This window comes from Rhinoraja longicauda, chromosome 5, assembly GCF_053455715.1.
Source record: "Rhinoraja longicauda isolate Sanriku21f chromosome 5, sRhiLon1.1, whole genome shotgun sequence".
Classification (NCBI taxonomy): Eukaryota; Metazoa; Chordata; class Chondrichthyes; order Rajiformes; family Arhynchobatidae; genus Rhinoraja; species Rhinoraja longicauda.
Window position 1 is genome coordinate 77,258,547 of NC_135957.1, and position 12,761 is coordinate 77,271,307.

The window sequence follows — 12,761 nt, forward strand, 5'->3', positions numbered from 1 at the left end:
AGTGAAGACAGATGCTAAATACTCCTTTAATACTTCAGCCATGTCTTCTAAATCCACACAATCTCCTTTATTATACATAAACATGCCACCCTGGGTGCACTGTGGCATTGTTTTACAACCCTTTGGCCCATTGTAACCACATGGCCACCAAGCACCCATAAGCACCAATTAGTCATACTGCATGGAACCATGCCTATATGAACCAACGTACCCCATTTACATTAGTCCTACCAGCCGACTTTTGGCCCATATCCCTCTAAACTTATCCCATCCATGTACCTGTCTAAATGTTTCTTAAACCCAACTTACCAATGCCAACAAAGATGCCCCATCTGCACTATTCCCACCTGCCCGCGTTTGGCCCATATCCCTCTAAACATCTATCCATGTATCTCCAAATTCTGTTACCCTTTTCTCCTCTTGTGTCAGGTCAGCATCAACCCTTTCCTTTTCCCCCTCAAGTTGTTTATTTTCATATATACAAGTACAGTGCGTGCAAATATACAGATAATTTTGCCTGCAGCAATATCACAGGCATGTGGACTCAGACAGCACATAGAAATGTAAATTATACAGAAATTACATACAAATTCTGCCAGAGAGTAAAAAGGAAAGATACCTTTGTGCAAAAACAAAACAAGACACTACTGTAGAAGGCAATGACAAAAATCAAGGCTATGGTAGTGTATAAGGTGGGTGTAAGTGTTTGTTTGCCTAGATAGAGTGAGGGTTGTGTGTGTCAGTTCAAGAACCTGATAGTTAAACAAAACTGTTGGAAGGAACTGCAGATGCTGGTTTACACCAAAGATAGACACAAAATGCTGGAGTAACTCAGTGGGACAGGCAGCATCTCTGGATAGAAGGAATGGGTGATGTTTCGGATCGAGACCTTTAGCCAGTTAAAGGAAAGTAGCTGTTCCTGAACCTGGTGTGTGATTTCAGGCTTCTGTACCCACTGGGTGACAGCAGGAATGGGAAGAGGGTCTTGCTTGGATGGTGGGGATTGTTGATGAATGCAGCTTGTGTGTCTGGCTGGACATCACCCCACAGCCTGCCTGTTTGGTTTGCCCTTTTACGAGGATGTTGCCAAGGCTCGAAGGCCTGAGCTATAGGGAGAGAGGGTGAGCAGGCTCGGACTTTATTCTTTGGAATTCAGAAGGATGGGTGGTGATCTTTTCGAGGTGTACAAGATCATGAGAGGAATAGATTGGGAGCCTTTTGCCCAGATTAGGGGGATCGAGAACCAGAGGACATAGGTTTAAGGTGATGGGGGAAAGATGTAATGAGAACCTTTTTATACAAAAAGTGGCGGTGTGCGGAACGAGATGTCAGACAAGGTAGTTGAGGCAGGGACTATCGCAATGTTCAAGAAACATTTGGACAGGTACATGGATGTGATAGGTTTAGAGAGAAATGGGTCAAAAGTAGGCAGGTAGGACTAATGTAGATGGGGCATATTGGTCCATATGGGCAAGTTGGGTCAAAGGACCTGTTTTCACACTGCATGACTCTGACACTATGATGCTACACTGCCCCCACCACCATAAGGGGGCAATATTTTCCCAGTCTATAATAACATTATGGAGAGAGGTGTGTTGTTCTGGTATGTATTGTGGATGTGAATAGTGCTACACATCCAGATGGGGATCTTCAATAAATATCTTCTCTGAAATGCAACATATTAACAATGCAATGCTCTTCAGTTCTGTATCGAAGTGTTAGATCTGATTATAAATACAATTTCACTGTAACCAAGCTAAGTATTTTTTAGCGATAGACACAAAATGCAGGAGTAAATCAGCGGGTCAGACAGCATCTCTGGAGATAATGGATAGGGGATGTTTTGGGTTGGAACCCTTCAGGCTGAAGAAGAGTTCCGGCCCAAAACGTTGCCTATCCATCATGATCTTCAGGGATTTATTCACAAAATGCTGGAGTAACTCAGCAGGTCAGGCAGCATCTCGGGAGAGAAGGAATGGGTGACGTTTCGGGTCGAGACCCTTCTTCAGCATCTGCAGTTATTTTCTTATGATCTTCAGGGATGCTGCCTGACCTGCTGAGTTACTCCAGCATTTTGTGTCTTATCTTTAGTATGAACCAGCATCTGCACTTTCTTGTTATTACATTTAAGTATTTTTGAACATTCTCCTGTGGCATCTAATAGATACAATATCACCACTTAATGTTGGATATCTATTTCACTTGGCTACAATCTTGATGGGTGAAAATTTATTCCTGACTAATCTTGCTGGGAGCTTATTAAATTTTAAAACTGTGATTGCTCTGCCTGTGTTCACAGTAAAACAACCAAAAAAAACCCCACTTAATTGAAATGCATTGCAGATTGTTTAGTAATGTGATTACATTTTGCTGTACCACCACCACCTCCCCAGCAACATAGTTCTCTCTTCAAATGTCAGCTAACTTCTCACTCCATCTACAGGATTACTCATTGTTGATCTTCAAGCCTGTTGTAATTATATGAAGCCTACACATTCCACCTTTGTCCTCTGTATATGGTGCTGTGCTCAAGGAAAGTTTTTTGTTTAATGACCATCCAGTAGTTGCCACGAGACTGTTGAGGGATAAAGTTGCTCCCTCGAGGATGAAGCTTGCTATTGCTGGTATTTTTGCAGTATTGCTATTCTGGTCCTTTGGTCATTCAGACATCTTGTTGGCATCTTGTTGGGTTCAACAACTTCTCCTTTGACTCCTCCCACTTCCTCCAAACCAGAGGCGTGGCTATGGGCACTCGCATGGGCCCTAGCTACGCCTGCCTCTTTGTTGGGTACGTCGAACAATCCCTGTTCCAGACGTACACTGGCCCCATCCCCGAACTCTACCTCCGCTACATCGACGACTGCATTGGTGCTACCTCTTACACCCATGCAGAACTCACTGACTTTATACACTTCACCTCCAATTTCCATCCTGCCCTTAAATATACCTGGACTATCTCTGACATCTCCCTCCCGTTTCTGGACCTCACCATCTCCATCACAGGAGAAAAACTAGTGACGGACATTTATTACAAGCCCACCGACTCGCACAGCTATCTGGACTACACTTCTTCCCACCCGGTCCCCTGCAAAAAGTCTATCCCCTACTCCCAATTCCTCCGTCTACGCCGCATCTGCGCCCGGGATGAGGTGTTTCACACTAGGGCTTCTGAGATGTCCTCGTTTTTCAGAAAACGGGGCTTCCCCTCCTCCATTATAGATGAGGCTCTCACTAGGGTCTCTTCTACATCCCGCAGCTCCGCTCTTGCTCCCCATCCCCACACTCGCAACAAGGACAGGATCCCCCTCGTTCTCACCTTCCACCCCACCAGCCAGCGGATCCAACATATTATCCACCAACATTTCCGTCACCTACAACAGGACCCCACCACTGGCCATATCTTCCCATCCCCTCCCCTCTCTGCGTTCCGCAGAGACCGTTCCCTCCGCAACTCCCTGGTCCACTCGTCCCTTCCTACCCAAACCACCCTAACCCCGGGCACTTTCCCTTGCAACCGCACGAGATGCAACACCTGTCCCTTTACCTCCCCCCTCAACTCCATCAAAGGACCCAAACATTCTTTCCAGGTGAGACAGAGGTTCACCTGCACCTCCTCCAACCTCATCTATTGCATCCGCTGCTCTAGATGTCAACTTATCTATATCGGCGAAACCAAGCGCAGGCTCGGCGATCGCTTCGCTGAACACCTGCACTCGGTCCGCATTAACGCAACTGATCTCCCGGTGGCCCAGCACTTTAACTCCCCCTCCCATTCCCAGTCTGACCTCTCTGTCATGGGCCTCCTCCAGTGCCATAGTGAGGCCCGCCGGAAATTGGAGGAGCAGCACCTCATATTTCGCCTGGGCAGTTTGCGGCCCGGTGGTATGAACGTCGACTTCTCCAACTTCAGATAGCTCCTCTGTCCCTCCCTTCCCCTCCTCCTTCCCAGATCTCCCTCTATCTTCCTGTCTCCACCTATATCCTTCCTTTGTCCCACCCCCGACATCAGTCTGAAGAAGGGTCTCGACCCGAAACGTCACCCATTCCTTCTCTCCCGAGATGCTGCCTGACCTGCTGAGTTACTCCAGCATTTTGTGAATAAATCTTGTTGGCACAATTGTATGCGACTAGACCAAGTGGACCCGTTGGGCCCAAACCTCTCCTGCATTGGTGCAGCACTCCCCTCCCCTCTCCCTCCCCCCTTCCCCTCCCCCCACTCCATCCCCCTCAACCCCCCTTATCCTCCCTCCCACCCCCTCCCTCCCTCCAACCCCTTCCCCACCCTCCCTAGGAGATAGATTTAAACTTTTAATTGTCAATAACTTTAAAAATATAACACCGATTTCAATGAAACTTCTTCCATTAGCACCAAAGGGACGACGGTGAGTAAGCTGGGCCTACATGTGCCGCGCTATCGTGTGCCGTTTTGGATGTAGTTCAGGAACAAATAAACAAACAAGAGTTTTAGTATGTAGATGTATTGTAGCTGTGCTGGTGGGGGAGATTTAGCTTGGTTTAGTTGTCACATGTACTGAGAAGTGTCGGAAGGAGATGGGGAGAAATTTCTTTCGTCAGAGGGTGTTGAATCTGTGGAATTCTTTTCCACAGAAGGTTGTGAAGGGCAAGTCAGTGGATATTTTTAAGGCAGAGATGGATAGATTCTTGATTAGTACAGGTGTCAGAGGTTATGGGTAGAAGGCAGGAGAATGGGGTTAGGAGGGAGAGATAAATCAGCCATGATTGAATGGCGTAGACTTGATGGGCCGAATGGCCTAATTCCACTATTCCTTATGATCGTATGACCGAGGTACCATAAAAAGCTTTTGTTCCGTGCTAACCAATCAGTGGAAAGATGTGTTTTAAGATGTGTGTTAAGTCCAACTATGATCAGGTAGATCAACACTTTTACTAATACTATTACTATTGCTGTACCACAAGTACATTGCTGTATATTATTGTTCAGATGTTCAGGAGAACATGTAAGGACTTTATTTTACTTTCATGTTAATCTTGAACTGACAGTGAATTGTCAACGTTTGTAGCTGAATCCTTTTCCTTTGTCAACTCTATTGAGACTTTCAATTTATATTTTGCACCTATTTATTACTCAAACTGTGTTACAATGGATTAATATCTGCAAAAGTGTCCAGCTACATAATTAATTCATCTCGCCAAGCTAAATGAGTGGAGATATAAGACAAGAGATGCTAGATTCTGCAGTTCCTTGTGATATGACCCGAAATATTAACCATTCCTTATCCTCCACAGATGCTCCTTGTTCTACTAAGTTCCTCCAGCAGTTTTCTGCAGGCAAAACTAATGGTTTCCTTTAAACTGTTTTCGTATTAATTCTTCCTTTTCTTCTTTATATAAATATATTGTTTCCTTTGAGGGAAGAAAAGAAAAATGGGTAAACTTTGAGGTAGAGGTGGTGGTGACTATAATTAATTTCATTCATGGTTGCAGCTGTTTTTGTACTGCATTGAACACATTACTTTATAGGTTAAAAATATACATGAGCAGGAAGCAACCTAACCTAATGATAAATTTGTAAATACCTCATATATTAAAAATGTCATCATAAAAAAAGTCTGCTAATGGTGTCTGACATTTTTAACCTTGGATGCACCAAAATACACTGTTAAATGTGAGAGGATAATTATATCTCACTGCACCTCCCCCTCCGAGTCCCTCTTGCCCTCCATAAGTTGCCTGTCTCTATCTCAATATTCTAATATTTTGTCCTTTGATTCCAATTATTCGGAGTAAACCGATGTGTGTGCGTGCAAGTGAAGATTCATTAAAGTTTAAAAAGACTTGCATTTGTTCATCAGACCAGTGACACAATTATATGGTTGCATTTACAGCTTAGTTTATTGTCACGTGTACCGAGGTACAGTGAAAAGCTTTTGTTGCGTGCTAACCAGTCAGCGGAAAGACTATACATGATTATCATTGTTGGTTGGTTTTAAAATGCTGTTTGTTAAATGATGGCATTGCTATGGAAATGTTAATCCCGCTAGATTTCTGAAATGATAGTAACTGCAGCACTACAGAATATTAATGAAGTACGGCCTCTGATTGCTGACTGCATTTGTTCTTTCCTATGACTTGTTTTCAATTAAAAATAAAAATCATTAAATCAATGTTCTCGAGGAGACGATACAAGGAACTAATATTAACAGTGTAGGAGTTCTGTTTTAAAGATAGAGACCCCAAATTGATTTTTAAATACCAAGATAATAAATTTGTACTCTGACATGCACCCCCTTTGGCAAGAGTGTGATATATTATGTTTGCATTGGTGTAGTCGCCAGAAAGTGTGAGATGTAGTGAACTTTGAGCAAATATTATGTTATTGGTTGCAACCAGTTTTTCTTGTAACTGGGAACAGAGAACAAAGAGGACACAGGATGAAGGTGAGTGGGGGCAGCTTTAATAAGAACATGAGGGGTAACATTTGCGCACAAAGGGTGGTGGGTATATGGAACGAGCTGCTGGAGACAGGTACACGATAAGACAGGTTTAGAGGGATTTAGGCAAATGCAGACCGGTGGGACTGGTGTAGCTGGGAAATGTGTAGCTGGGCAAAATTAAAGCACATGATATTGGGGGTAGGGTATTGACATGGATAGAGAATTGGTTGTCGGACAGGAAGGAAAGAGTAGGAATAAACAGGTCCTTTTCAGAATGGCAGGCAGTGGCCAGTGGAGCGCCGCAAGGCTCGGTGCTGGGACCACAACTATTTACAATATATATTAATGATTTGGATGATGGAATTAGAAGTAACACTAGCAGGTTTACAGATGACACAAAGATGGAGGGCAGTGTGAACTTCGAAGAGGATGTTAGGAGGTTGCAGGGTGACTTGGACAGATTGAGCGAGTGGGTAGATGCATGGCAGATGCAGTATAATGTAGATAAATGTGAGGTTATCCACTTTGGTGGCAAAAACAAGGAGGGAGATTATTATCTCATTGGGTCAGATTAGGTAAAGGGGAAGTGCAACGAGACCTGGGTGTCCTTGTATACCAGTCACTGAAAGTAAGCATGCAGGTACAGCAGGCAGTGAAGAAAGCTAATGGAATGTTGGCCTTCATAACGAGAGGATTTGAGTATAGGAGTAAAGAGGAGTAAAGTTGTATAGGGCCCTGGTGAGACCATATCTGGAGTATTGTGTGCAGTTTGGGTCTCCTAATTTGAGGAAAGACATCCTTGCTATTGAGGCAGTGCAGCATAGGTTCACGAGGTTAATCCCCGGGATGGCGGGACTGTCATATGAGGAAAGATTGGAAAGACTAGGCTTGTATTCACTGGAGTTTAAAAGGATGATAGGGGATATTATAGAAACATATAAAATTATAGAAGGACTGGACAAGCTAGATGCAGGAAAAATGTTCCTAATGTTGGCGGAGTCCAGAACCAGGGGCCACAGTCTAAGAATAAAGGGGAGGCCAATTTAAACTGAGGTGAGGAAAAACTTTTTCACCCAGAGAGTTGTGAATTTGTGGAATTCTCTGCCACAGAAGGCAGTGGAGGCAAATTCACTGGATGAATTTAAAAGAGTTAGATAGAGCTCTAGGGGCTAGTGGAATCAAGGGATATGGGGAGAAGGCAGGCATGGGTTACTGATTGTGGATGATCAGCCATGATCACAATGAATGGCGGTGCTGGCTCAAAGGGCCAAATGGCCTCCTCCTGCTCCTATTTTCTATGTTGGTCGGTGTGGACAAGTTAGGCCGGAGGGGCTGTTTCCATGCTGTATGTCTCTATGACCCTCTGACTCCATAAATTAATTCATGAATCATATAAAACTTTAGTAACGAGGCTTTCGCATGTTTGTCATGTAACAGCTACAAACAAAATGCCAAATAAAAACATAGAAACATAGAAAATAGGTGCAGGAGTAGGCCATTCGGCCCTTCGAGCCTGCACTGCCATTCAATATGATCATGGCTGATCATCCAACTCAGTATCCTGTACCTGCCTTCTCTCCATACCCCCTGATCCCTTTAGCCACAAGGGCCACATCTAACTCCCTCTTAAATATAGCCAATGAACTGGCCTCAACTACCTTATGTGGCAGAGAATTCCACAGATTCACCACTCTCTGTGTGAAAACAAAAACGTTCTCATCTCGGTCCTAAAAGACTTCCCCCTTATCCTTAAACTGTGACCCCCTTGTTCTGGACTTCCCCAACATCGGGAACAATCTTCCTGCATCTAGCCTGTCCAACCCCTTAAGAATTTTGTAAGTTTCTATAAGATCTCCCCTCAATCTTCTAAATTCTAGCGAGTACAAGCCGAGTCTATCCAGTCTTTCTTCATATGAAAGTCCTGCCATCCCAGGACTATGGCTATATTCCTAGAGTATTCTAATTGTGAAGAGCGTTTTCACCTTGATTCAAGGGTGGTACACGTGCAACTTTATGCTTGTTTTTAACCATGTATCCTAGAATTCACAGATCATAAGCTGTTTCCTTTTCTTGTTTGTAGTGGACACCGTCCGGGCAAGACAGCTTACTGGGAGCTTTCGACTGGGTCAGCTTGTTCCAACACCTGTATATCTACATATGAAGATGCACAAGCGGATCCTGGGGCATCTGTCATCTGTCTACTGCATTACCTTCGACCGAACGGGGAGGAGAATATTTACTGTGAGTTTCTGCATTTTAACTCTTGCCTTTAAATTCCTTTAGTCCATTTGTACCGCGCCTTCCCCTATCTTACGTTGGATCCAGAAAGTAAATACTATTACTGTTTTAAATGTTTTCTCTTGAAAAGACTTATCTTGAAAATGATGCACAACTGAGATCCTTTCAACTACCTTTCCTACACTAACAACCCTTCCCCCCCCCCCCAACCAGATAATATAGTACGTGCGGCACGGTGGCGCAGCGGTAGAGTTGCTGCCTTACAGCGAATGTAGCGCCGGAGACTCAGGTTCGATCCTGACTACGGGTGCTGTCTGTACGGAGTTTGTACGTTCTCCCCTTGACCTGCGTGGGTTTTTTCTGAGATCTTCGGTTTCCTCCCACACTCCAAAGACGTACAGGTTTGTAGGTTAATTGGCTGAGCAAATGTAAAAAATTGTCCCTAGTGTGTGTAGGATAGTGTTAGTGTGCGGGGATCGCTGGGCGGCGCGGACCCGGTGGGCCGAAGGGCCTGTTTCTGCACTGTATTTCTAAATCTAAATCTAAAATAGATTGGTTTACTATTGTCATGTGTACTGATACAGTGAAAAAAGTTCGCAAATCAAATCGTGCTTATGCACGAGGTAGTGTGAAACATTAAATAATCAGTGCAGAATATAATGTTGCAACTACAGGGAGAGTGCAGAGAGAAAGCACATTACAGTTCTCCAAACCCAACACCGAATTGAACGGTAGACACAAAATGCTGGAGTAACTCAGCGGGACAGGCAGCATCGCTGGAGAGAAGGAATGGGTGATGCTTCAGGTCGAGACCCTTCTTCTGTCATCCATTCCTTCTCTCCAGTGATGCTGCCTGTCCCGTTGAGTTACTCCAGCATTTTGTGTCTGTCTTCGATTTAAACCAGCATCTGCAGTTCTTTCCTACACACTGAATTCAACGGTTTCAGGTAACTGACTTTTACAGTTTCTATAGCTGGCCGGATCGAGTGATTAGAGAGTCATAGAGTCATACAGCGTGGAAATAGGCCCCTTGGCCCAACTTGCCCACACCAACCAACATCACCATCTACACTTGTCCCACATGCCTGCGTTTGGACCATGTCCCTCCAAAAATAATTCTATCCGTGTACCTGTCTAAATGTTTCTTAAACGCTGTGATAGTACCTATGCATAGTTCTTACAAAGGTTCATCAACCTGAAATGTTTTTCCCTGTCCATAGATGCTGCCTGAATGGCAGAGTCTTTCCAGCATTCTGTTTCAATATGTGTAAATATGTTTGATTTCCGTTTTCATATATGTAAATATGTTGCTTTTCATCCAACGAGATGATGGAAAATCATGCCATCATCTTTGGTCTTTTGAAACATCTATCCCTCTACTCCCACCCCCCACCCGCCTTGATTTATTTACTTTTCAATTGTACATTAATGCCAAAGGTGTGTAATTCATCTACTATTCAATCATAATCTCTGCTTCTTGCCTACTTTTGCATCATTATTATGACTGCTTTCTTATAACTTCAGAATTTCACCCCCTTGGGTGAAAAATGCTATATCATACTTTTATCACTTAGAGACTTAGATGCCTTTTTTCTACCCTACTTATAAGGGTATGTATATGTTGCCCATGCTAGTCATAGTCATCTGTTTTTGCTACATTAATATCAAGGGATAAACTTTAACATTGGGCCATGAAGATTTGAGGGTAACATAAAATCTTAATGTTCTTACTCCTTGCCTTCACTGCTGTAACCCTTGATGTACCATTGAGTTATGAAATCCGTATGCTGCTCAACATTAGTTGAGGGGCGGCACGGTGGCTTAGTGGTAGAACTGCTGCCTTTCAGCGCCAGAGACTCGGGTTCGATCCTGACTATGGGGGGCTGTCTGTGCAGAGTTTGTACTTTCTCCCTGTGATCTGCATGGGTTTTCATCGGGATCTCCGTCCGGTTTCCTCCCACATTCCAAAGATGTACAGGTTTATAGGTTTAATTGGCTTTGGTAAAATTGTAAATTGCCCCTAGATAGCATTAGTGTGGGGATTGCTGATTTGTGCAGACTCAGTGGTCCGAAGGGCCTGGTCCATGCTGTATCTCAAAGAAACTAAATTAGTAGTTGCTCATTTTGCAAAACATCCCTGTTTTCTGAAAGTTCTTGGCTGACTCAAAATATCCATTCTGCTTTCAGCTAAATGCTTTGCTTTCTCTTGGTGTTTAAAAAAAAAAACCATTGCAGGATGTTCTGATTAAATGCAATGTTTAATACAGAAATTGAAGTTTTTATTTGGCAGTGGCTGTTATGTTCCACGACTTTCTTTAAATATAATGTATTCTGTGCATCTATTTAAATAGAATTAGCTTGTAGGCCGTGAGACCATTTACATGTTTCCATCATACAAAATGCAGATCTGCTACAGGTCGGTCAGTATCAATTAAAAAATACAGCTGGTTGCTAACTTGTGACTACCCATAGCCCGTGATTCTTCCGTGAATGAAGCAAAATATTTGTGTAATTCCTTTGGGAAGCTGGAGTCAAATTATTCCATTACTGTTTTCAGATGCACTACTTTTGAAGCTCTAAAAATGGCCAAATGAAGAATTTTGTTTTGCTTCCTTCTCTGCATTGAAAATGTTGCCGTTCTTTTGCTTTCACTAAAGGAAGATGGAGAAATGTTTGTTTAAAGTTGTGATGTGCTTTGCATATATTGCCTAGACTTTTGCAAAAACAATTTTTTTGTTAGAGATGATGTAGTCATTCTGATTTTGGTATTGGGTTATATAATATAAGAAAATAACTGCAGATGCTGGTACAAATCGAAGGTATTTATTCACAAAATGCAGGAGTAACTCAGCAGGTCAGGCAGCATCTCGGGAGAGAAGGAATGGGTGACGTTTCGGGTCGAGACCCTTCTTCAGACTGATGTCAGGGGAGCGGGACAAAGGAAGGATATAGGTGGAGACAGGAAGATAGAGGGAGATCTGGGAAGAAGGAGGGGAAAAGAGGGACAGAGGAACTATCTAAAGTTGGAGAAGTCGATGTTCATACCACTGGGCTGCAAGCTGCCCAGGCGAAATATGAGGTGCTGTTCCTCCAATTTCCGGTGGGCCTCACTATGGCACTGGAGGAGGCCCATGACAGAAAGGTCAGATTGGGAATGGGAGGGGGAGTTGAAGTGCTCGGCCACCGGGAGATCAGGTTGGTCAATGCGGACCGAGCGCAGGTGTTGAGCGAAGCGATCGCCGAGCCTGCGCTTGGTTTCGCCGATGTAAATAAGTTGACATCTAGAGCTTCTTGGTTTATTATTCTCACAAGTACCGAGACACAGTGAAATGCTGTGTTTTCGTGCCGTTCAGTCAAATCAAATCCTACTGTACATGAGTACAATTGAGCTGCATACAAGTACACAGGTAGTGCATATTATTAGACAGTTTCAAACAAAAATACATTTATTTATTAAACGGAGTATTGATGAAAGGAAAGTGGTGTGTTAGAGGGTTTTTTCTTTGATTGTACTGTTTTGTTGTATTCCTTTTTAATATTTCCATAGTGGTCAGGAAGAGGATTTTAATTGTTGTTCCCACTGACTGTTCATAAAAAAGTACATCAAATCTTCAGTGAACAAGAGGAGTTGAGTATAGGAGCAAAGAGGTCCTTCTGCAGTTGTACAGGGCCCTAGTGAGACCGCACCTGGAGTACTGGGTGCAGTTTTGGTCTCAAAATTTGAGGAAGGATATTCTTGCTATTGAGGGCGTGCAGCGTAGGTTTACTAGGTTAATTCCCGGAATGGCGGGACTATCATATGATGAAAGACTGGAGCGACTAGGCTTGTATACACTGGAATTTAGAAGGATGAGAGGAGATCTTATCGAAAAGTATAAGATTATTAAGGGGTTGGACACGTTAGAGGCAGGAAACATGTTCCCAATGTTGGAGGAGTCCAGAACAAGGGGCCACAGTTTAAGAATAAGGGGTAGGCCATTTAGAACTAAGATGAGGAAAAACGTTTTCAGTCAGAGAGTTGTAAATCTGTGGAATTCTCTGCCTCAGAAGGCAGTGGAGGCCAATTCTCTGAATGCATTCAAGAGAGAGCTAGATAGTGCTCTTAAG

General features: G+C 43.5%; 1 protein-coding gene across 2 annotated transcripts in view; it reads left to right on the plus strand.

Annotated features, from left to right (window-relative positions):
* The window catches only part of phip (PHIP subunit of CUL4-Ring ligase complex), a 205,731-nt gene that overhangs the window by 49,779 nt on the left and 143,191 nt on the right, over positions 1 to 12,761 (plus strand). For both annotated transcript variants that reach the window (XM_078399830.1, XM_078399831.1), the window contains exon 7: positions 8,497 to 8,657. In XM_078399830.1, the coding sequence (XP_078255956.1) occupies positions 8,497 to 8,657 (161 nt within the window). The remainder of the gene's footprint in view (positions 1 to 8,496; positions 8,658 to 12,761) is intronic.